Source organism: Dendropsophus ebraccatus, chromosome 5 (assembly GCF_027789765.1).
Source record: "Dendropsophus ebraccatus isolate aDenEbr1 chromosome 5, aDenEbr1.pat, whole genome shotgun sequence".
NCBI classification, from domain to species: Eukaryota; Metazoa; Chordata; class Amphibia; order Anura; family Hylidae; genus Dendropsophus; species Dendropsophus ebraccatus.
Genome location: NC_091458.1, coordinates 69,650,050 through 69,676,689, shown reverse-complemented (window position 1 = coordinate 69,676,689; position 26,640 = coordinate 69,650,050). Strand labels below are relative to the sequence as shown.

At 41.7% G+C, this 26,640-nt stretch overlaps 1 protein-coding gene across 3 annotated transcripts in view; it reads left to right on the top strand.

Moving 5' to 3' along the window:
* Window positions 1-23,626, top strand: part of AKAP11 (A-kinase anchoring protein 11) — a 49,465-nt gene extending 25,839 nt beyond the window's left edge. The window contains exons 6-12 of one of the 3 annotated variants that reach the window (XM_069970552.1): window positions 6,355-6,619; window positions 7,043-11,321; window positions 13,917-14,072; window positions 15,099-15,182; window positions 16,445-16,491; window positions 18,490-18,650; window positions 22,624-23,626. In XM_069970552.1, the coding sequence (XP_069826653.1) occupies window positions 6,355-6,619; window positions 7,043-11,321; window positions 13,917-14,072; window positions 15,099-15,182; window positions 16,445-16,491; window positions 18,490-18,650; window positions 22,624-22,758 (5,127 nt within the window). In that variant the 3' untranslated portion in view covers window positions 22,759-23,626. Of the gene's footprint in view, window positions 1-6,354; window positions 6,620-7,042; window positions 11,322-13,916; window positions 14,073-15,098; window positions 15,183-16,444; window positions 16,492-18,489; window positions 18,651-19,464; window positions 19,622-22,623 lie in introns of those variants that run through there. The other 2 variants (XM_069970550.1, XM_069970551.1) reach the window with 2 other exon arrangements.
* The last annotated feature ends 3,014 nt before the right edge of the window (window positions 23,627-26,640 follow it).

Here is a 26,640-nt window from a genome sequence, read left to right as displayed (position 1 = left end):
ACACCTGTCTGCTGGGATCTGTAGTCCTGTACCCGGTACCTAGTTGTGTAAATGTCTATTGGAATCTTGCATCTATTTCCTACTGGATCTATGGACCTCATATCTATCTTTCTCCTGTCTCTCTTGCTCATATCTACCTTTCTTCTGTCTGTCTGTCTGTGTCTGTCTGTCTGTCTGTCTATCAATCAATCAAGACAAAATATGTGACACTCTGGAAAAAATAATATACAGTGGTACCTTGGTTTAAGAGCGTTTTGGTTTAAGAGCTCACAGTTTTTCAAAATTATGACTTTGTTTAACCCCTTAGCGACCCATGACGTATCTGATACGTCATGGTCCCGCTCGGGGTGTTCAGAGCGGGGTCCCGCCGGGACCCCGCTCTGAACGGCGCTGATCCCGGCTGACACGTGCAGCCGGGCAGTGCCTCTATTAGCCGGCGCGGGTCCCGTTGCCACGCCGGCTAATTAAGCCTCTAAGTGCAGCTGTCAAACCTGACAGCTGCACTTAGAGGCACTGCGCCGCACGTCCCTGGTGTCTAGTGGGACGGATCTCCCCCCGCGATGCGATCGCGGGGGGGAGATCCATTCTTCTGTCCGTGCCGGGCCTCAGCGTCGGAATGACGCTGATCCCGGCTCGGCAATAGATTGCTATGGCCTGCAGCAGGCCATAGTAATCTATGACCGATCTAATCGATCTTTGCTGTGTATATACACAGCATTGATCTCTATGGGAGATCAGTGCTGTCTATATACAAGTCCCCCAGGGGGGCTTCTAGTTACAGTTAAAAAAAAAAAAGTAAAGTGTTTTTATTAATAAAAAATCCCCATCCCTAATAAAAGTCCAAATCACCCTCCTTTTCCCATTTTATAAATATAAATTAATAAATAAATAAACATATTTAGTATCGCCGCGCGCGTAATCGCCCGAACTATTAATTAATCACATTCCTGATCTCGCACGGTAAACGGCGTCAGCGCAAAAAAATTCCAAAGTGCAAAATTGCGCATTTTTGGTCGCATCAAATCCAGAAAAAATGTAATAAAAAACGATCAAAAAGTCGTATATGCGCAATCAAGGTACAGATAGAAAGAACACATCATGGCGCAAAAACTGACACCTCACACAGCCCCATAGACCAAAGGATAAAAGCGCTATAAGCCTGGGAATGGAGCGATTTTAAGGAACGTATATTTGTTAACAATGGTTTGAATTTTTTACAGGCCATCCGATACAATATAAGTTATACATGTTATATATCATAGTAATCGTAACGACTTGAGGAACATGCATAACAAGTCAGTTTTACCATAAGACGGACGGCGTAAATGCAAAACTCCCCGAAATCAAAACAAATTGTTTTTTTTTTCAATTTGACAGCGCAAATGATTTTTTTCCGGTTTTGCAGCATATGTTATGGAAAAATAATGCCTGTCATTGCAAAGTACAATTGGTTTCGCAAAAAATAAGCGCTCATATACGTCTCTAGGTGAAAAAATGCAAGCGCTATGGACTTTTAAACTTAAAATGGAATAAGCAAAAGCGCAAAAAACGAAAATAGGCTTTGACCTTAAGGGGTTAAAAGCATTGCTTTGGTTTAAGAGCTTCCTGTACTGGGTGGGATGGTGAGTGGAGGAGGGGCATGGTCTGCATAGTGGGGTCTACAGCCCTGTACTCTGACCCAGGAAGTCTCCCTCACCTTCCAAATCATAGCAGATCCACTTCAGGCTGGGGCTTACATCAGGGGACAGGACTGTGGAGATAATCTCTCCATAGCTGTAACCCCTCTCTCCCCGGACAGAGAATACTGCTATACTGTGCCCACATCTGCCCTGCTCATTCCTTCATGCTCCCTGCAGTCTCTTCATGCTCCCTGCATTATGGGGATCTGCAGTTCCATCCTATATCTACTGTACAAACCACGGCTGGTTTTCAGGTTTATGCATTTACTATACATTATACTCCACATGCTGATTGCTATACTGTACAGTAACTTATAATATGACATTCAGCTGTTTATAAATGTTTGTTTAATTTGTTTTACATGTTATTCAGAATAAAAAAATCATTATTTTTGGGGTGTGGAACCAATTGTCTGCATTTCAATGATTTCTTATGGGAAAACTTGCTTTGGTTTAAGAGTGGATTTGAATTACAAGCACAGTCTTGCAACGAATTATGCTCGTAATCCAAGGCACCACTGTATTACCAAAAATACAAATACAAATGCTGTCACACCATAACTAATACAATTATCTCTGTATTATACAGTAAACTGTATAATATCACCATACTGTCTCTAAATAAAATCCACTATATAATACCAGTATATAAAAGAGAAATAATACTGTCACACCATGACCACATATTATGACCACACAGTGACTGGATAATACTACTATATAAAGACCAATATTCTCCCCAAGCAAGGACCATATAGAGGGTAGATCCATCTCTAAACAGGTTCTATAGACCTAATAAGTAATTATAGTGCGGTTAAATCCAGTGACTTACAGGAGGCGTCTTCTCTACAAGTGACATTTTGCTAATCAAAGTTGTTCGTTTTTCCTTTTCTTCTCTTATTTGGCTCAGCTCATCATAAAGACTCCTAAAGCCATGACTCATCTCCACAGGATCTACCAAACAAATATTTTAGGCTCCTTGTTCCAGCATCATCCTCATCTCTATACAAACTCTTCATCTGCTCCACACAGTAATCACGTTCCCTCTTTGCCTTCATATGAGCAGTTAGCCCCAGTTTGTGCCTCCAAATAGTAGTATGCCCCACTGTGGCCCATATAATAGGCTTTTTCTTTTCTGTTTCCCCATATAGTATTAAGCTCCTCTAATTTGCTCCCCATAGTAGTTAGGCCCCTGTGTCCCATTGTAGTAGTTTGGCCCCCTTTGTGATGTACACTCACCGGCCACTTTATTAGGTACACCTGTACAACTGCACGTTACCACTTAATTGCTAATCAGCCAATCACATGGCGGCAACTCAGTGCATTTAGGCATGTAGACATGGTCAAGACAATCTCCTGCAGTTCAAACCGAGCATCAGTATGGGGAAGAAAGGTGATTTGAGTGCCTTTGAACGTGGCATGGTTGTTGGTGCCAGAAGGGCTGGTCTGAGTATTTCAGAAACTGCTGATCAACTGGGATTTTCACGCACAACCATCTCTAGGGTTTACAGAGAATGGTCCGAAAAAGAAAAAACATCCAGTGAGCGGCAGTTCTGTGGGCGGAAATGCCTTGTTGATGCCAGAGGTCAGAGGAGAATGGGCAGACTGGTTCGAGCTGAAAGAAAGGCAACAGTGACTCAAATAGCCAACCGTTACAACCAAGGTAGGCAGAAGAGCATCTCTGAACGCACAGTACGTCGAACTTTGAGGCAGATGGGCTACAGCAACAGAAGACCACACCGGGTGCCACTCCTTTCAGCTAAGAACAGGAAACTGAGGCTACAATTTGCACAAGCTCATCGAAATTGGACAGTAGAAGATTGGAAAAACGTTGCCTGGTCTGATGAGTCTCGATTTCTGCTGCGACATTCAGATGGTAGGGTCAGAATTTGGCGTCAACAACATGAAAGCATGGATCCATCCTGCCTTGTATCAACGGTTCAGGCTGGTGGTGGTGGTGTCATGGTGTGGGGAATATTTTCTTAGCACTCTTTGGGCCCCTTGGTACCAATTGAGCATCGTTGCAACGCCACAGCCTACCTGAGTATTGTTGCTGACCATGTCCATCCCTTTATGACCACAATGTACCCAACATCTGATAGCTACTTTCAGCAGGATAATGCGCCATGTCATAAAGCTAGAATCATCTCAGACTGGTTTCTTGAACATGACAATGAGTTCACTGTACTCAAATGGCCTCCACAGTCACCAGATCTCAATCCAATAGAGCATCTTTGGCATGTGGTGGAACGGGAGATTCGCATCATGGATGTACAGCCGACAAATCTGCGGCAACTGTGTGATACCATCATGTCAATATGGACCAAAATCTCTGAGGAATGCTTCCAGCACCTTGTTGTATCTATGCCACGAAGAATTGAGGCAGTTCTGAAGGCAAAAGGGGGTCCAACCCGTTACTAGCATGGTGTACCTAATAAAGTGGTTGGTGAATGTCCTTTCTGTGCACCCATATAATATAGCCCTTTTCTCCACCAGCACATAGTATTAGGCCCCCATCTGTGCTTCTAAATAGTATAGGCCCTCATGGTGTTACAAAATAAAACCAAAGGTGGTAATACCAATAACACTATACGGGGCAAATAATACAGCCATGCCATGACCACATATTACCACCACATAATGATACTATCATACTGTATACAGTACACTATATGCAGACCATTTATACCTCCATACAGTCAGCATATCGCAGCACAGATACTGTACATTCAGTGACTCACAAGTGATATCTTCTTTGATTGGAGTCTTCCTCTTTTTTTTGTCTTCCCCACTTGGCCCAGACTGTCATGATGACTTCTTCTGGTCACAACCAATCTCCACAGAATCTGTCAGACACTTATCTTTGCTTTGCACTTTAATAACACCACCTCTATATATATATACATACATACATACATACATACATACATACATACATAGTGCCCCAAATGATAATGATGCCCCCTTCTGTAGCCCATGCAGTTTTAATTTCCTTAACAGTACCCCTTAATAGTGTCCCCACACAGTAGTTATCCCTAATAGTGCCACCACATAGTAATGCCCCATATAGTAGGTAATCCCTCACAAAACTGCTCTATATACTAGTTAATTCCCCCAAGTGTGCCCTATATTGTAGCCAACCCCCCAGTAGTGCCCATATAGTATCCAGTCCCCCCAATAGTGCCCTATATAGTATCCAATCCCCCATTAGTGCCCTATATTGTATCCAATCCCCCCAATAGTGTCCCAGCTCTTCCATGCACTGCCCCCACCAGAAAAATAAAAAAACATGAACTCACCTGTCACCCGATCCTCAGCAGCCCCCCCCTCCCGGTGGAGGTAGGGTGGCACAGAGATACTGCCTGTGCCGGATGTTCCTGTAGCCTCTATCGTGAATGGACACATCCAGCACGGGTGTTGTCTCTGTACTATTCTGCTTGCACTTGAGGATGACAGGAGAACGCACAGGGGAACCGGTGACAGGTGTGTTGCTGTTCTTCTCCCAAGCTGCTTAACCGGAGACTGCCTGAGTCTAGCGGTGGGACCCGCCTAACAAAAGGTATTAGTAGCCGCAGCATTGCCTGTTAGCAAAGTGTCTGGCAGCGGGGGGCCCCCTCAGACGGGCGGCGGCTCACAGCCTCCAATTAACAGCATGGAAGTTGGTGGCTGCGGCGCTGCCAGTTAATCTCATACCTCAACATCTATTTTTTGCAGCCTGGCTGCAGCCCTTTGGTTCACTGGGGAAACAAGCCCGGGAGGCATATGCCCCCCTGGCCCAGCCTGCCACTGAATGGAGAACATGTCTAAAGGAAACACTGAGGCATTCTCTTTTCAGATCCATTCCTGGCTTTGTATTTAATAACTGCTTAAAGGGGTAAGTCATTCCCTATCCTACCCAGGATATGGGATAGTAAGCAGATCTTGAGATTGCTGAGAATAGAAAGATAACTATTCCTGGATTGAATGATGCAGGCAGCTTCTGGATGGCCACTGCCGTCTATGGGACCAGCGAACCATTCTAGCTTTGGCATTTGGGAATGTTCATCAGCCTTATAGACAATGAATGCAGCAATAGCCACTAAGGTGGGGTCTGCACCATTCATTCCTGGGACAATTATGTTCCCGTTCTTGGCAGCGGCAGGGTCCCCTTCCCACAGTCTGCTTTCTATAGGAGTGTGACACACAAACCTCACAGAAATTACGCCCCTTAGACAGGGTCTCATTTTTACTGGTTGTGTACTGTTAAATTGCTATGTAAACCCTGGCCCGAACACCTCCGATCTTCCCGAGTGCCGGCCGCGTCATCAGCTGCTCAGCCGCGATTTGCTGAGCATAACTGTGCTCGGCCAATCGCTGTTCGGCCGGCTGGCCGAAGATGACGTTTGGCACATGATGGCGGACGTGTGTCGGCACGGATCAGGTATGTATAATGCACTACACTTCCGGGTACATGGGTGGGGGTGGTGGGACACGGGGAAGGGGGCCATTCACAGACATAACATAAATTACAAAGTTGTATAACTTTGTAATGTATGTTATTCTGTGAATAATTTTTTACCGCCGCACTACCCCTTTAAGCAGGAGAACAGAATTATAGGGGCATTTTTTTATGAAATGTTATATTAAAAAAAATATATAGGCAGAATGTGTTTATTTTATTTTATTCCCTTGCCAGGGTTTTCTTTCAGGAGTAGTATGCCTGATGAACACTACGTCATTCTCCCTCTTTAAAAGTGATGTTCTGTTTGTAATGCTGAGCAAATATACAGCTGGTGTGAAATATGCTGTGGAGCAAGAATGCTTAAGCAGGTTGAATACGAAGGCAGAGCACCATGAAGATGATGATACCAATCACTCCGTGTCTTCAATTGAGGATGACTTTGTTACTGCGTTTGAACATTTGGATGAAGAGGAACCCACAAATACCAAGGACAGTCAAGGTACTTTACCGTTGCAACTATCACTGTATTAAAATATAACTTTACCATTACTTGTGGTATTGTGCAGGCTTGCTATTAATGCCTTTATTAATACTTTGCCCAATGTGTATTCTTAATTTCATAGATACTGATTTTGATATGTTTGGCCCATGTTTCTAGAGATATGGCTTATTATAGAGTGTCTCTGCCTTGAAAATAGAATTGTCCTGGTCTAGACATCAAGTGCAGGTTGTGCCTAGTATTACAGCTTTGCCTCAGTCACTGCAGCACCAGACACAACCCATTTAGATGCACCATGTTTTCTCATTGCATACAGTCCCTTTTTATGCAAAGACCTCACCTGTCATGAGGCAGAGACATTTAAACAAGTGCATCAAAATGTTTAAAGCAGTGGCTGCAAAAAACTCTCTTCTTTCATTCTAGGACTTGGATGGGAAACTGTGAAAAATCAACGTGATGCTTCTTCTCAGACTCAACCTACCCACTGTGTAGACATAAGTGGGTCTAAAATCATATTCAGCTCCGTGCGCCGTAGATCTTCCATCAAGTCTGCAGTTCTGATGGGTTACTTAGGACTTCCAGAAAAGGCATCTTCTGTTAAAAATACAGTAACAACATCTATGTGTAATACGTGGACTCAGAGAAATGTTTCTACTCATGAGAAAATCATATTTTCTCCATCATCTCCTGTAGAAACCTCAGAATCTGAGTGCTCAAGTCCAAGTCCTATCATTTTCTTAGATGAAGAGGGTTACCAGAAAAGCTTAAGAGCAAAGCTTAGTCTGCCAAAGATCCCTGTTGGCAAAGATGGCATTGAGGACTCTGACTCTGAATTAAGCGAATTCTTTGATAGTTTTGATAGATTTGATGAACCAGAAACATCACAAGAAGCCCAAAATACTGTTCTAGCCAGCCCACCCAAAAAAAGAAAGTGTGCCAAAGGAAGCATAAGTACAATTTGCATGAATCCACAAAAATTTTATTTTGATCGCCCTGCACTTTCAGCTAGTGTGAAAAAGCCTACTCCTCGTAAAGCAGAATCTCCGTTTAGTAGTATGAGTGATGTACCAGACTCCCCTCGCCCATCAAAGATGGGCTCTGAGGACAGTGGTACATTGTTTAGTCCTATCCGATCATCTGCATTTAGTCCTCCTGGAGTTCCCTCTGCAACAGAGGATACATCTCATTTACTTAATCACCTAGATGTTTCTCCATTTACTGACAATTCTTATAACAGAATAGGTGATTACGCAAACCGTGTGTGCAATGACATGTTTGACACAGTCCTAAATACCAGGCTACCCTCTAACACTGCGAAAAAAGAGCAAGAAAAAACTCCAAAACTAAAACGTAAATCTCACAACAAAGAGTTGGAACGAAAGTCAAAGTCAAAACACAAATCCATTAAGGGAGGAATTCAAAAATTTGCAGCAGACCTGGTAGAAAAGAGTTTAGGCGGTGCATTTAAGGACTTACAGAGAGGCGTTTCGTCTTGTACCAGCGCACTGTGCCACCTAGCAGCAAAACTAACCTCCTATGTTTTCCAAATGGCGTTTTATGAAATTGGTAGGAGACAAGCATTCTCTATAAAGAAACGAGCAATCAATGGCCTGGCAAACCTCATGGTGAGTGAAGTCATTACAAGTGCTCTACAAGAGCTCCGGTATATAAAGAAGCAGATGGTTACCAATGCAGTAACACGTTTTGCGGCAGACCTTGCTGAGGAACTTGTTTTTGAAGGAATTATGGAAGTGTGCCAGTTTTCTCACCCTCCAACCCCAAGCGTTTCTTACTGCCAGTCATTTGATTATGAAGATGTAGTAGTTAGTTCCTATGCTAAAGATTTGTCTGAATCTGTAATTCAGGAAGCTTTTATTGAACTTTCCCAGGTGAATGTTGGTTTTACTCCAGAAGCTGCTATAAGTGTATCAGTGGATAACCTCAAATATGTAAGCTCTGACGCTATGATGCAGGCAAGTCCATCCTCGCCCATATTCCCTTCTCCTAGAACTCAAGAAGCTTTACCTTTGGCACAGAAGTCTAAAAGAGACTACACTGTTCAGTATGCTTTGTTCTTTACTTCTGGTCTTGTCAGCTCTGTTCCTGTGCCTGTAGCCGCTAAAGTCTTGAGCCAGCAACCAATATCAAACGATCAAACCAATATCTCGGCAAGCGAAAACTTTTGTGCAGACAATGTGAAAAAGTATCATATTTCTACGAAAACCATGTCAGATATATCATCTGACAAAAAGATTATACTTGGTAATAGCCAGCAGGATAGGGATGATGTTAAAACCTTCTCCGTAACAATGGTGGATATGATTGTAAATGAAGCATATGATGTTATAAAGTCTGCCAAAACTGTGGATGATTATGCTGAAATGATGACCCATAAAATCATTGGCATGCCTATTCAGGGCTCTTCCTTTGATGGCAGGACATCACAAAATCCCGAGGACATCGGTAAGGCTATATTTAAACATTCTGTAGGCAAGGGCACGCAGACTGCCTCAAACCTGTTAGAAGAAATAAAATCCAGCATTTTTGACCATGCTAAAAATTCAACACAGGAGACAGAAATGATTTATTACTCTAGATCTTTGGAACAGCCGAAAAGGATTTTTAGGTGTCCTCAAGCCTTGGAACATGCCATGCCGAGCCCATACCTTACTATTCGGCCACAGGAACAGGATTACAATTATTCCTTAGGCACTTGTACAGGAACATTAAATGCTTCATATAATAAAACCAATATGGAGAGTATAACTCCCAGGAGAAATGTACATAGTATTGAAGGCTCAGACCCTTCAGTGTTTGGTCTGCACAGCTGTCTCCCCCAAATCAATAGTTTTTCCTCTGTGATGTGTAGTTGTGGTGGTGAAGAAAATAATAATCAGAAAGACTCTAATGTGTCCATGCTGCCTGGCACACCGCCTCCAACGCCTTTGACATCTTATGACATAAGCCCAGAAAGGAGCATGCGAAAGCTTAACAAGAGACTAAAGGGACAGTTGGCAAAAGAGTTCTATCCAGCCACCCCACCTTCTACTCCTCACTTGTCTTTACATGAACATGATAATGGTAAGAAAGATGATTTTATGCTCCGACTCATGAGATCGCTGTCTGAAGAAGTCGAGACCTCTAGCAGTGAAGACAGTTCTGAAGAACTTGAGGTATCTGAAGAAACCTGCAGATATGCAGACTACTTATCCAGTAACATTATATCTATTGCCACAGACTTAGCTGCATACTCAATGGATGATGACTCTTCACAGGGAGCAACGCAAAGGAACCTGTCCCAGTTAAGTGTTCTGAGTGATAAGTGGGGATACCCAGCCTACATGAGAAATATTACAGAGGAACTACTAGACACTTTGTGCCAATATGCCAATAATGTTGCTGGAGAAGTTATTAGTGAGGCAAAGGAAACCATAGGCAGCAGAAAGAACTCTTTATGCGACATTGATTATTGTAGCTCTCAAACTTTGGGCAAAGATTGTCGACAGAAAGAAAGTACCTTCAAGAATGTAGGAATGAGTTATGGAGCATCTGATGCCACCACGCTTTCTCTGCCTCTCAGTAACTGGGGGACTGGTTTGACTTCAAAGTACCCTAGCTGTGAGAGTGTTACTGAGGAATATGCCGATCACCTTATCAGAGTGCTAAAAATGGAAGGAGGGAATAGTGAGTTAATATTAGATCAGTATGCAAGTAGGTTAGTTTATAGAGCTATGAAGTCTGGCCTCCAACAGGCATCCAAAACTATCAAAGTCAAATGTAAGCGGAAGATTGTGTCTAGAGTAAAGTCTGAGGCCAATACCAGCAAAGAAATCCTTAGGTTGTTGAATAGGACCCACCATACAGAGAAAGACAAACGGAGACAAAGTAATGTTGCCATTCATTCATTTACTGAGGACTCCACACAGAAACCAGAATTTACTGGCCTACTTCACTTTGCGGAATCTCTTGCACAGACTATAACATGTGATGTAAGGAGAAAGCTCAAGATGTCTGCTGCATCCCTCCCCAAATCGCTGACAGATTCTTGTCTTTACTCTAAATCCAAGAATGATTACATTACCGGTGATCTAGTCAAATCCTCATTTCCAAAGTCACTCCTTCCCTTACCTTACCATAAGCAGAAACGATATCACAGCACCAGCAGTTTAAATGATCATGGTCTGAATAATGGGATTCTGAAAGCTATTGAGCAATATGCATGCAAAGTTGTAGATCGAACTCTGGAAGTGAGCATGGAAGCAGCCAGGCTCCAAGCAATGGAGAATAAGAAGAAAAGTGATAAGGTTCCTCATGCTGGTAAATTGATCCATTCTTATGGGAGTGCATGCAGACTATGTAGTGCAATCGATCAGCATGGCAGCTCTGTATCATCTTGTCACTTCTTGCTTGGGCATGATAGCTCCAGAAAAGGTAAATTGTGTTCGAAGTCCAGGCAAAGTTCTTGTCAGAAATCAAGATTTTTTCATCTTAACATCCCTAAAATCCACATTGATCTTGATAAAAGGTCAGTGTTTGCTGATAAAATAGTAAGTGCAGCACTCGAGAAAGCAGAACGTGAGCTGAGCAACACAAGTCTGGGGGCTGATAGTGGCATTGGACACAATGGCATAAGCTTTGCTGAAAGTCTAACTACAGAAATCATGATGTCTGCTATGAAGAATATCGGGCATGTCAGTATAAGGTAAGAAGGCGCCACAATTGGTTCCTATCATGCTGATCTTTTTTTTTTTTTTATGTATTTTTGAAAACATTTATGCCTAAAATTGTTAATATTATAACATGGGGCAAGCTAGGTTAAAATATCCAAATAATAAAAGTATTGCATATCTGCAATAACTCCAGTTACTTTTATTACTAGAGTGATCATTTTAAAGTGTACATGTCAAAAATATTTATCGGTCGACTGCTGCACAGTGTCTGTGAGAAGAGACGTGCCCCATAGACTTCTGTTATGCGGCCATCTCCTCACTTGACACAGAGACGAAAGAGGATTGCGTTGAGCACAACTTCTCTATTATGGTTTGAACACTCACGCCCTGACCGATCAAAACTTTTGATGTGTTTCTCTGACGTGTTTGGTAGAACTTGTCTTGGCAGAACAGCATGGCTGAACCTTCACACGTTGTCTATGGGAAGGGGAAGCCGTAGCCAGACATTATTAGGGCAATACAAAATTCCAACATGTCTGACCCTTCTGCCCACCATCATTGGATACCACCAAGTTTATACAGTAGCGGCGGATGGGGCCAGCTATATTATATTGTCTGTGGACACATTGAGACACACAAGCCTTGTGTCATGCACTGCATCCTCAGATTTAGCATTAGATAAAGTTTATCACTTTTTTGCCTGGAGTGTTTCTTTAAAGGAGACCTGTCACCCCCCGTGCCAGGCTCTCGGCCCTCAGCTAGATCCCCTTATACTGACCTCATCTCGCCGAATCCCGCTCCCGGGACGGAGATACCCTGGTCAGAAGTCGGCGCTCGCGCTGTGGAGATAGGTCTGGCGTCCATAGAGAATGAATGGAGCCGTGCGCGCACTGCAGAAAGAGTACGGCTCCATTCATTCTCTATGGACGCCGGACCTATCTCCACAGCGCACACGCCGGCTTCTGACCAGGATATCTCCGTCCCGGGACCTGCTCCGGGAGCGGGACTCGGCGAGATGAGGTCAGTATAAGGGGATCTAGCTGGGGGTCGGGAGCCTGTCACCCCGGCACGGGGGGTGACAGGTCCTCTTTAACAACACGCACCTAAGCTGTTGTAGAGAACTTATATACAGTACAACAGTCAGAACTACTGGAAGCTGTAATTTACTTTCTATGTAGAGGATTGGAGCCTTTTTAGCGTCCTGTACAGATCACACAGGGTCCCAGAAAAGAAAATAAAGCCGCCCTCACCTGGTGCCCAAAGGAGCAGCTCATCCTGGTACAGGTAAAGAGCAGCACAGGACATGCAGTATCACACTGTACTGTAGAGAGACGCTACTAGACAGCCAATCACTGCATACACTTCAGTAATACTGGGGATTTACCAGTAAAATGGCCACTTTTATTGGCCAATCATCTAGATGCACATGTTCTTCTTGACTGTCTGTTTCATTGTATGTTGAGTCTGGGCTCAAGTTACAGTAGTCCAGAAAGAACCATTTTATCTAAAAATATTGAAACCTGATGCCATTGTAAGTTAAAGGACCACTGTGCATGCTGTAATGATGATACAGCTATCCTATTTGTGATTGTGCTGTAGTAGCCATATGAGCAAGATGGTAAATCCACAACCCCACCCAGCTTTGTCTGTTGCTGTGGTTGGCTTTAGAATCTTTTCTCCTTGCTGGTTGATGGTTTAATTTTACCTTGAAAAAGCAATGTTGAGGCAGCACATCCAAGAAAATTTCGCTTTTATTCACACCAGTGCAACGTTTTCGGCTCATAAAGTAGCCTTTCTCAAGCAGAAAGGCTACTTTATGAGCCGAAACGTTGCACTGGTGTGAATAAAAACGAAATTTTCTTGGATGTGCTGCCTCAACATTGCTTTTTCTGGATTAATATAGGTACCTGGGTCCAGTTCGGTGAGACTAGCACCCATTTTTTTCTTTTTCTTTTTTTCTAGTGCTGCTGGGACCTGTTGTTCTTTTAATTTTACCTTGAGCACCTTCAGCTCCAGATGTAGCAAGCCTCCATTTGTAGTAAGATTGAGGCCACAACCATTTCATGCCCAAATATTGGCTGTTATTTATTTATTTAGGAGGAGATTTATCCAACAAGTGTAAAGTAGTATTACCTTAGTCGCCCCTAGCAACCAATTCCACTTTTCATTCCTCAGATTCTTTGAAAAAGGAAAGGTGGAATCTGATTGGTTGCTAGGGGCAACTAAGACAATTCTACTGTACACCAGTTTGATAAATCTCCCCCATAGTGTGTGTTTTTGTGGCTAAAGGCCATATTAGATGGCACTCCTAGATTGGCACTTATATACAGAGCCTAGTACATGGCTCAATGATCGTGCAGGCTTTAAACAATTGCTAGATTTGCTTTACTCAGCTGTCATCCGCACATACCCTTTTACAAGGAGAGATGTGCGTCCAACAGCAGATTATTTTTTGACGAGTCAGAATTAAGTTTTTGCTCAGCAGCTGATCACAGGTCCTATCACACAGGGTGACATCTGCCTGATTTGACAGATAATCACCCTGTATAATAGGGCCACCAGTCATTAGTAACATAATAAACCTTGTATTTATGTGATTGAATGCATCTCTATTTTCTTGTATTTAGTTCTATTGGCAAAGATGGTTTCCAGTCTGTGGATTCAGTAACTAGTCAACATACCAGTGTCAGCGTTGGTGATGACAGCACAGGCAGCTGGTCAAATCTGAGCTTTGAAGATGAACATCAAGATGAATGCAGCAGTTTTCTTCATCTTAGTGACAGGTAAATTGCATTAACCAGTATGGGTTGATATAACATGCTAAAGTGTTTGATAATGTTATCTTCACATTATTAACAACATTGTATGTAGATGTAACCTACAAAAAAAAGGTTGAGATGTACTGTGTTACTTACCTTGTGCTTATACTAGCTGCAGCCTGCATTGTAGTTCAGAGCTGTATTCATAACTCTGCTGCATTCTATTGGACATAATCAGTAAGCTTGTAGTAGGACAGTTATCACAAGAAATTACTATGCAGCATCTGAGGTAAAAACTACTCTGGAGATCTATTGGTCTTTTAGTAGGAATGTAGCAACCAATCACAGCTCAGCTTTCATATATTAATGACTTTTGGTAAAATGAAAGCTGAGCTCTAATTGGTTGCTGTGGACAAGAAAGAACATTCCTATTAGAAAACAGCCTGGGATTTCCTTTTCCAAAGAAACCTATTCCCAGGGCTCACTATAATAATGCTTGAAGATTTGTGAGCTGAAATTTGAAGAATTTGGAGTGGACTTTACAGTCTGACCTGGTTATGGGAGCTGTGCACTGGGATGATATACTTCCCTCTTACTCTACTCTGCTATGCTCCATTTAAATGGGTTGCTTCAGTGTTTTTTTCTTCTTCCACAAATGTGATAAAAGCTAAAAACCATACCTCCTATATACTTGTGTAAATATTTCTGGCTTATGGTTGTAATTTTCTTTGTTACAGTCCTGTCTTGCTGCTTGGCTGGAACTTTAAGCTGAGCGGCAGGAACCAGGCTAATGAGCAGTGAATAGAGCCAACTGCATCTGGCCCTGCTTACTGCTTAGATCCAGCAACAGCAGCCCTACTGAACAGGTCATCGGCATGGGTGCACACGGTTGGCACCTTGCTGATCAATGATTGATGGCCTATCCCGAGGGTAGGCCATCAGTCATTTCAGCCCGAAAACCACCTAGGTAAAGAAGGTTTGATCTACCATGTGATTTTGTATGTCCTACACTAAAAAAGTGACCCAGTCAATATTGTCTTCTTCTGGTAGTAATGGTAACAGCAGTAGCTGGAGCAGTCTGGGATTGGAGGGAGACATGTGCGAAGAGAATTTATCCTTTCCACCATCAGACAGGTTGGTTTAGTTAGAAGCTATGCATGCAAGTAGGTTACTTATTTCTAGATATTCTTTGGTATCTAGTGCATGCGGCATCTTTCCTTGATAACGTGCATGCTTTCCTGTTATGGATAAATAGCTGTGCTAACTCTTCTTTACACTGGTTTTGCTCGTAGAATAAGCATGTGTTGTGATTTTTATTTATTTTTTTTATAATAAAAAAACGACATTAAATAGTCTCTCATAAAATAGGAGGGGCAGAACAAATAGTATGTCAAGTGGCCCGGAATTTTGTAGCTGTCAGGGTTCATGTACTGTACATACACTACATAAGAAAGTTGAGAGATGAGGTTAGGATATATTTTTATCTTAAGAAATGTACACAGCTGTCTGTACTGAACATACATAGTATGTTACTGGGTGATTAAATAACGAAAGGACCAAAGGTGCTGCACATGCCATTGTTTCAGCAGGCCAAGGGAATCGGGTAGAGTGTGAATGAAAGCTGCTCACCTGGGGGTCTGAGAAAGAACTGGGAAAGTTGGGAAATGTAGTTTGTGCCAGAACTCATACCTGGCACAATTCTCTTAATATTGCTGGCTGGTAAACCCACACCAATAACCAAAGTCAAATGAAGATTTGCAGGTTTATTGATTTGATCGACAACACGTTTTAATATGATGACACTGAGCATACTCCCCAGGATATACAATTCATTTTATATGTAATTTAATAGCTACTGCATTCAGGGGCAACAATTGTCCAGTTATTCAGTAAGGGTAGGGATATCTGTATTGTAGAAGTTGAGCTTAGGTTTTTAAACTTTTAGACTCAAGGCCCTATTACACAGAGTCTATCTGGCAAATCAGGCAGATATCTCCCCATGTAATAGAGGCAGCAATCAGCAGACAAGCAGCAAGCAAACACTCGCTTATTAGCTGATAACCGACTTTAAACATATCAAAAGACATTGTCATCCACACATCTCTCCATGGAATCTGATGTTCAGTCCAATGTTGTTGCAGCCCTGGCTGCACAATTATCAAGGTGTGTAATAGGCTCTGTAAGTGCTTACAGGGTTGAGTCTTATTAGTAAGATGTGGTTTATACCTATTCTGCTCAGAAATACACATAAGGAGACCTTTACTTTTTTACCCTTCTTTACTTATCAAACCAGGTGAGTGCGAATAACATCCTCCACTTTGCATGAAGAATCTAGTATTACAGCTTTTGTCACATATTTTTGATCAGTTTATAACTTTTTGCTTGTTAAAACTCAGTGACGGGACAGAAGATAAAGATGAAGAGCCCAAAATATCTGCAGAAGGTAATTTTACCTGTTGTCCTTCATATTAGTTACTGCATGAAAGCCTCCTTAGATATGTCAAAAGTTTTAATCAGTCCGGGTCTAAGTGTTCAGACTTGTACCAATCGGGAGAAAGAGTGGGGATAGTCAGGCTCCATAGACTTACATTTTTTTTTACAACTTTTTTTTTTTTCTGACACTGAGTCAGGAGAGGACACACTGCAGCGAGTCTTCTCCCGGTTCAATCTCTCAATCTGTACGGGTTTGAACACTCAGACCCGGACTGATCAAAACTTTTGACATGTCTCTGGCATGTCAAAAGTTTTCCCAAACGACAGTGACACTTTAAAGGAGACGCTATTCACTGTTATATCCACTGCTATACTATTGATGTTCACTAAGGAGTATTGAGAGACCATACCAATATGTGGATAGTAGAATACTTTTAGTTATCTTGACTGCAGAATGTTACAAAAAGACCCTCAGCTAGTTGACAGACACGTACATGGTAAATTTAATTGCGACCATGTCTTTGCCACTATTATTAGTGTGGTTTGTTACCTGTCACTCTGACGCAGCTGCTGGTGGAAGATCGGGTTGTGTGGCAATGTCCTAAGCATCACCGAGTTCTATGCACATGCTCTGTATGTCTCAATAGGGCTTGTGCATGGAACTGGCTGGGGCTTAGGACAGTCTCACAGCAACCCAAAACCTTTGTTGGCAGCTGTGTCTGAGCCGGAAAGTTTAAAAGCCCTCATTTTGACAGGTATGCTTTAAGTAGAGTGCAACTAGGGTTAACAGAGCAAGAGAGCATGTATACTGGTTGTAAGCTGAACTGGAGCATCAATATTAAATGATAGCTGCAAAAGAAAATAAGCGTAGAGTGTGTAAAACGAGAGAAAAACGTGTAATTCATAGATATTATTTCTTTTCTGTTGTATGGCTCAAAATATGCTGTAGTTTTGCTACACTGCAAAAGGATGCAGGTTTGCTGTAGAAGGTTAAAAGTTGTTAAAAGTAGATGTAGTAAAAAGGTATGAAGGTGACCCTGGCAGAATAGGGCATAATTTACTTGTGGTTCCAAAATCAATATAGAAAAGGGTTCTAGCAGTACCCCCGCAGGCGTGCATGAGCAGGGAAGGGGGGCCATGGAACGGCCCTGCAACCCCCATGCCACAGGACCAGACCCAAAAATGCCACGCCAGAACCCGGCCAGCACCGCGGGCGAAGAAGGTTGCACCCCAGAAAGCACGAGTCTGGATGAGGTATTGCGCTCACCATAGCTACTGCAGATAGAATGGGACAAACAGGAGGGATTAAAAGCATGTGCACTCAGGTGTCTCCTGCTGATTGCGGTCATGTGGGTCTTACCAGGAGGAGTGCAAAACACTAAGAAAGAAAGAAAGCAAAATGCAATACAGTAGAGAAAAGAGCGCTGCACCTCACACCTATGGCTGACACTAGTGCCTCTCGGCTGCATAAAAAACATCAGAAACATCAGCACCTCATCCAGACTCGTGCTGTCTGGGGTGCGACCTTCTCCGCCGGCGGTGCTGGCTGGGTTCTGGCGTGGCATTTTTGGGTCTGGTCCTGTGACATGGGGGTCGCAGGGCCGTTCCATGGCCTCCCTTCCCTGACTGTGCACGCCTGCGGGGGTGGTGGTCACTGACCGGCACAGTGTGGACTTAGTGTACTGTATTGCAGGATAATAACAATGCTTGTGAAAAAAAGGCACCAGAATGGAAAACACAATGGGGGAGATTTATCAGACTGATGTAAAGTAGAATTGTCTCAGTTGCCCCTAGCAACCAATCAGATTCCACCTTTCATTTTTCAAAGAATCTGTGAGGAAAGTAAAGTAGAATCTGATTGGTTGCTAGGGGCAATTCGGTTAATTCTACTTTACACCAGTTTGACAAATCGCCCCTCAATATTTTTTTGCAAAAAGCCACTTTGCTAAAGGATTCTTTTTATATTATTTCTCATGTGCATACAAATAATTTTGTGTCTGTGTTCTAGATGTAAACCAACAGTTCAAGACTCTCCACATCAGAAATGTGGACATAGGACTAAGTATAGTGGAGTCCCAGCTCAGGACGATATTACAGTGGATCGCAGCCTCAGAGTCTGGCATTTCTGAGATTCACTTTGTTGACAATGCCAAACAAGAGATATTTCCTGTAAGTTGCCATATCCAGCATTAATTTATGTGTACCCGATATGAATATAATGTAGTTAGGTAGGAGCCTTTATTTGCTAAAATTACTTTACTTTCTAAGAAGTATAGAGCGGACACATTGACTGCGATTAAAGAAAAACTAACAGCATCTTAGAAGAATCTAGCCTGCTATTATGTTGCCATAGGGCTGGGGACACTGAGAATGAAGATAGTTGTCTTATCTTCATCCTCAGCACTGTTTCATTAATTCTTTGTTCAACCTAGAGAAACCCTACAGTGTTAATCCAGGGGAAGGCAAAAACCCCTATGAGGCAGATGCCAATCTTTCCATCGCAGGGAGAAAATTCCTTCCCGACTCCAATGGCAATCAGAATAGTCCCTGGATCAACTTATCACCAAAAATCTAATGCCAAGAACTTGTAATATTATATTTTTTCAAGCATCCAGACCTGCCTTGACTTATTTAATGAATTAGCCATGACAACATCATGTAGCAGAGAGTTTCATAGTCTCACTGCTCTTACAGTAAAAAATCTGCATCTGTGCTGATGGTGAAACATTCTTCCTGCATAATTATATTCAGGCAGCAGCACTGTGCATACAGCAGTAGGAACACTGGTATTAACACAAGGGACAGCTGCCTAGAACCTTATGGGTGGTCAGATGAGAAGAAAGCTTTGATTTACCTTTCAAGGACTGTGGAACTTCTGTGGAGGAGGGGTAGACAGGCACACAGATCTGTTGGTACACAGTTATTCACACTCACTTTCTTCTGCATTAGCCAGACTGACTTTTTGTGTTCTCTCTGTTTCCAGACAAATTTCTCTTGCAGGGGAGTGAAACACCTAGTGGCCTGGAATTTAGGTGTTTTCTTTCTGGGTGATAAATCAAATATGTTATGGTTTTGCATAACCTATTAAATGGAGGAAAGTTGTTTAAAAAATGAGATAGGTGCAGCTCTCTAAAAGTCTGGAGGGGATAACAAGGTACCTGGAAAAGATTGCACTAACCCAAATGCAAATATATAAGGACAATGATAAAGATAATGACCAGCCCTCTAGGTATCCCCAACGTGTACTATGGTATGGGATAAAAGATGGATTAATAGTTTCAAGGCTGCATAAAACAATAAAATGCATATAATTGGAAGACAGTACCACACTCTCTTTGGCCACTGATGAAAGGGAATGTACGCAGAAAGCAAGTATAGATTGTGCTACTGCACCTCTCACCAGTCTGGAAGGATCCTGTTGGGGCACCTCTTCTCGTGGGTCCCAGCGTTCCAGTCCTCTGCCGTTGGGAAAATGAAACTGGTAGCCTTCCTCTGGTGTACAGAACGGAGCTCTGTAAGTTTGTAAAGTGCCTGTGCTGCTGGAGCTGGGTATCAGAGAGCAATGTGCTGCTTTATGAGCAGAGTTTGTATGCCACCTGTACTGGGTTATGGCAGACGCGTTTCAGGTTACATTCCCTTTCATCAGTGGCCAAACAAAGTGTGGTATCATCTTCCAACTATATGCATTTTATTACTTTATGCAGCCTTGAAACTATTATTAACACCTTCACGTCAGTAACATGTGTATATATACATTCCTACTGCACATACCCCATGCAGTAGGAATGTATATATACGTTATTGACTTCAGGGGGTTTTATGTGAGCGGGAGCGTTGCAGTGAGAGTGGCCCCGCACACAGCAGAGTCCAGGGAGCCAAGGGTAATGATGGGCGGCTGCATTCCCGCAGCGCCATTAACCCCTTAAATGCTGCAATCTATAGCAATCGCTGCTTTTAAGGTACTCTGTGACAGAACAAGCTTCTGTCACTGAGTGATGGGGACCCCCGCAGCCATGCTGAAGGGGTCCCGATCCCTTGTGCCGACGGGCGGGGGTACGTTAGGCAGGCTCTATGCATAGATCGCCGATAACACTGATCTATGCTATGGCATAGCATAGATCAGTATATGCAATCTAATGATTGCATGTTTAGGCTGGGTTCACACTATGTATATTTCAGGCTGTATTTGGTCCTCATGTCAGGTCCTCATAGCAACCAAAACCAGGAGTGGATTGAAAACCCAGAAAGGATCTGTTCACACAATGTTGAAATTGAGTGGATGGCCGCCATATAACGGTAAATAACTTCCATTATTTCAATATAACAGCCGTTGTTTTAAAATAACAGCAAATATTTGCCATTAAATGACGGCCATCCACTCAATTACAACATTATGTGAACATAGCCTTTCTGTGTTTTTAATCCACTCCTGGTTTTGGTTGCTATACAGCCTCAAACATACAGCCTCAAATATACGTAGTGTGAACCCAGCCTTAGGGTGCATTCACACGTACAGGATCTGCAGCAGATTTGAAGCTGCAGATTGAAAGCAAATCAATTCTGGGCCATTAAATCAGCTGCTGATCTGCTACAGATCTTCTGCAGATTCTAATCTGCACCATCAAATCTACTGCAGATCCTGTACGTGTAAACACACCCTAAAAGTGAAAAAAAAAGTGTAAGTAAAAAAAAAAAAAAAAAAGTTTTTAACAGTATAATAAAAACCTTATAACCCAATCGATTGTTCTTCCCTCCTCCCCTCTTTCCCCTTGTCTACCCCGTGTCTGTATGGTATATACTTGTTCAGCATTCCTATGCCTTTCTAATGGTTATTCCATGTTAATTTATGAATCACGACTTAGCTTTTTCGGACAAACCTCACTGTACCGACAGGGACTTGTTATTGTATGAGCATGTCCTACTCTATTGTGTTACGCTTTGTGATACATTTATTGCTTGTTTTCTTTTCTGTATGTCTTATTTGGAAAATTGGAAAATCTTAAGACATTTCTATAAAAAAAAAAAAAAAAAAAAACCTTATAACCCTTCCCCCAATACAAGTTTAAAATATCCCCTTGTCCATTAGAAAAATAAAAATTATTTTAAAAATAAACATTATGTATCGTAGCGTGCGGAATTGTCAGATCTCTTAAAATATAACATTGTTCCCGCTCGTAAACGAAAAAAAAAAAACAACACTAAGATTACAGATTTTTTTAAATTATATATCAGAAAAAAATAAAAAGCAATCAAAATTTTTCTGATATTATATATGATATTAATAAAAACTAGAGATCATGGCGCAAAAAATGACACCCCAACCAGCCCTGTAGGTGGAAAAATAAAAGTGTTATGGCTCTTAGAAGGCGGGGAGTAACGTTGCACTAATTTGACCCAGACATCCGTGCATCAAAGGGCTCGGTCTTGAAGGGGTTAAATTATTATTCCATCTTTTATCCCATACTGTAGTACATATTTGATAGCTAGAGGACTGGTCACTATCTTTATCATTGTTTGAAAAGACATTGCTCTTTTATGTGAGTAAGGAAAACAAATAGTCAGAGTGATAAACTCTACCGTGTTACAGCTCTTCATGATTACACTATGCATTTTCTGTGGTTTTCCATTGTAACCTACAAAGTTACTGTAACAAAACTTTTAGTTCATCTCTGAGTGATAGACTTCCCTTTCTGGGGTAGTGATTGCAAACTTGGCTGGTTACAATAATGTAAATCATTATTAGATATTATTGTTTGCAGGCAACGCACAGAGTGTGAAAACAGAATTCCAAAATATACAAGGTATTTGGGTTTAAGGTGGAGCAGCACCCACAGAAACCACTGTTTGCCACAATAGGAAAATCCACATCAAGAATCAGGCTTGTGTTACTATGTGTGGTATTAGGGTGCGGTGGCAAACTTATTACATTCTACTTCAAAATTTCCTGTTTTTACCTTTTTTTTTTTTTTTTTTAAACCCACTAACCACTAGATTGTAAAGGTTTCTATGTGAAAATATTTATCTTGTCAATTAAAACACATTCTGTCAAGAAGATGACCTAGGTTAGGTTGACATAGAGCTTAGTGTATATTTTCATAGCTATAATCCACATGTGGAATAATAATTTTTTTTCTTCTTTCAGCTATTAAGACATGTTATAGAAAAAGGCTGGAAAATTGGTGACCTCTTACAAGCTGTTCTACAGTACTGTGAAAACTCGGATATATCCTCAGATGTACCCAGTCCTTTGTATGGCTGGCTTTTGGAATATTGTTAACATGCACTTTATTACTGGAGGGACAGATGTGAAGTTATCTGCACATGGTTAATCTTAACTAACAGCGTTTTCTGTTCAGTTACTATACTGTAATGTTGCATTGTGGAATATTTGTGTGTACAAACCTCTCATATATACATGAAGCATATCTAAATGTGATCGGTACCAAGACATTTCAAATACCTGTAGTGTTCTTGGCATAAAGTGAAGAGATGTTTATATAGCACTTGTTGTATCGGCTTAAGGATGCTATTTTTATGTCACATATCTGTATCTGATAATTGCTTCTAGATTTTTTTTAATGTCACAACATAAATAAGTTGGACTGCTACTTTATCATTTAAATGACTTGTATGCACAGCACACAAACATTGTGAGACATGTGATTGTATAATGTATATTTTCTAAGCACTTCTCTGATGTAATGTACTTGATTTGTATGACATAATCCACATAACAAAACCGACCCAGCAAAAATTTGATGCAGGGCTAACAGACCAGAGTAGAAACTTCTCCTAAATTGTAATGATATTCTAGACATGTACATTGTGATGGCAGTACCCATAAGTTGGTGGTTCTCTAACTGCAAGGTAGCCTGCACTGGTGAATTTTCCCCCTAGTTGTTCATTAAAGGGAATGTGTCATTAGAAAATGACTTGAGGCCCTATTACACAAAGCGATTATCTGCCATATTCGGCTAATCGTCTTATGTAATAGAACGATATTGATATCGGCTGATCGTTGTCTTTCATCATGTTAAAAAATCAGCGATCACAATAGCAGCGATATGCTGCCGTTGCTCCGTGTAATAGGTACGGCAACAGGGGACCACTGCTATCTTCTATGGGCTGCCCAAACGATCTATCGATCACCCGGGCGGCTCCCCGCGGGCCCCTGGCTCTTACCTACTTGCTGTCGGTGTGAGCAGGGAATGAAGAGCAAGTGAGGTCGCCGCTCACTTGCTTCTCTGTAATTGGGGGCATTCACATGTCTGCAAATTGCGGACGGGGAAGGAATGTAATGGATTTGTTCCCCGCCCGGCATTGATGTGTCGCTATCATGTCAGTACCGAGGAAACTCTTTGAATCACCACTGGACTGTAGTGACAGTCTCGTGAAAATGCAAAGAGTTTCCCGCTGCCGGCATTAAAAAGACACATCATACCAGGCGGGGAATGAATCCATTACATTCCTTCCCCGTCTGCAAATTTTTGGAGGTGTGAATGCCCCCTTATTGTTTAAAGGTTTTTCTGTTAAAAATATTTTGTAAGAACATTTGGTGAATTTTTTTTATTTTTTTTTTTTAATTTTTCATTTTGCTATCTATATTATAAAATAATCCTAAAATCTTGCAATTTTCATTCTCACCACTAGGGTTTAACTTAGTTGTTCTGTCTGTAGTGATAAGAGGAGGCTGCTGTAAAGCGTTCTGTGTAGTATTGCAGCAACATGTGACACCAGTAGATAGAAGAGACAATAGCAGCTCCCTGTGGAATGACCTCTTCAAAGGTTACAGAGTGCGCTCAGCAACGTTTCACAATTATCTCAAGGGAAAAAACTGTCTGTTGTTGTTTATATCCATGAGTGTTTCTGTAAAGCATGTAACTAAATGCTGTTAAACACAGTTCAGTTAAGATGGCAGTCCTCATAGCAATGTACAAAAAGTGAAATAATAAAATACAGTCAGAAAATAGAAACCGATTAGAGTCAGATACTAAAAGTTGTTGTTTTATTCTAATCAGTATAAAAATAAAAATCTAGGTGATGCCTAGATTTAAGTACATCGGGGGAGGCAGTTTTGTAGGCATTCCGTTGTAAAGGATCCAAAAAAATCCTTTCTGACAACAAGCACATGACCAGAAGATTTGTCATAATTTAGCAAAACTGCATTGAAGTTAGTAATGAAAATTGGGTGTGGCTATAGTGCAATTTTGGGAGGGAGGGGAGGCAGAATTGGGGCACATATTTTAAAGCCAACTTATATTATTGTATAAATTTAGATATTCTAAAGATATTATAAAAAAAGACTGCGCAGTCTAGGCCACAAGTTTTGAGACTGACACAAATATTGATATTCACAAAGTTTGCTGCTATTAGATCTGCCAGATGTTTTATGTATAACCAATTCTGTTGCGTTAGTGACAGAGGAAGTCACCTAATAACCTACGGTTAATGCAAATTGTATCCATAAACCAAAGCAGAAACTTTGTGAAAATCTAAATTTGTGTAAGCTTGGAAACTTTTGGCCTTGTTTATATATCTATGAATTTATCCAAAGATAAACACATTGCTTGAACCACTTCTGGGGGTCCACTTCTTTTTCTGTCTAAAAATTAAATTTTTTTTTTTGTGGTTTAGCAACAAAATTCATCAGCAGAAATCTTATGTCCAGTGTTTTGTTTTTAAGGGTTCATGCTTATAGAGAATATGTGGCCCTTTGCTCTTCTATTAGGGCGGGTTCAGACTACGGAATTCGTGCAGATTCTGTTGCCTGTACGCGCTCACGGCCGCACGCCTCCGCCCGTGCCATAGACACCATTTTATGCACGAGCGGATTTCGCATTCCGCCGAAAAAATTGATGCGTCAATTTTTTTCGGCGGTTAGCGGAATTAGCCGGCCCATAGAATGGTGTCTATGGAGCCAGCGGAAAGGCGCGCGGTCGTGAGCGCGTACAGGCAACGGAATCCGCTTGATTTTATCCTTGCGAATTCCGTAGTCTGAACCCACCCTTAACACAGGAAGATGTGCAGCCGATAGCCGATCATTTTTTGACATGTCAAAATAAAGTAATCAGCCGCCAAGCGAGCATTTACTAGTTCCTTGGCTTATCTCTATTACACAGAGCGATACCTGCCTGATTTGACAAATAATTAACCTACTGTATGTAATAGGGCTTTTACTCTTTACTTTTACCCTATTTCTAGATTTTGTGATTGATTTCCTGTGAAATGTCATCCGGAAGCACTGATCAGTGGGTCTTATGCACTGTTAGAATAGCAGTGGCTAGAAATCAGATAGAGTGGTATGGCTTACTTTTCTAATTTAAAGTAAGTCTGAGCCCTCCAAAACCTTTAAAGAGGTTATCCAGCGCTACAAAAACATGACCACTTTCTTACAGAGACAGCCCTACTCTTGTCTCCAGCTTGGACGGGGTTTTGCTGCTCAGTTCCATTGAAGTGAATGGAGCTTAATTGCAAACCGCACCTGAACTAGAGACAACAGTCGTGTTGTCTCTGAAAGAAAGTGGCCATGTTTTTGTCGCACTGGATAACCCCTTTAAAGCATGAATCCTCTACAGTCACTCTGTTATTTAGGCAACATCTTATCATTCATGGTTATCTTAAATCTTTAACCTTTCTGTCTTGCACACACGTTGCTTATGCAGTCCCCCCCCCCCCCTTGTATTTATATTTTAAAAATGGCTGCACCTATAGTAAATTTGTCATATACAACCAAAATACTAATGTGGATATTAGTTAAAGAAAAACGTTAGAGATGGATCAAAATCTACAGCAAAGTGCTTCGTTCCTATCAGGATTCTGCTCATCAGGCTGTGGGCTGCTCCACTCCAGGCTCCTCCTCCCTGGGTGCTGAAGAAAGATGGATCCAGCCCTGGGACACTGGGAGAAGTTTCCCAGGACTGGATTCATCTTTTCCCAGCAACCAGGGAGGAGTGGCAGGGAGTGGAGCAGGTTTCAAAGCCCGCAGCCGGATGAGCAGAATGCAGATAGGAACAAAGCAATTCGCTTCACTCCTACTGTAGATTCACTCATCTCTAAAAAAATAAAAATAAAAAACATGTAAAACTGAATATTATATCACTGTTGGTAATGAAAGCAAAAATGTAAAGTGGTAGGTTATGTTTAGAAAGCAAAAGCAAAC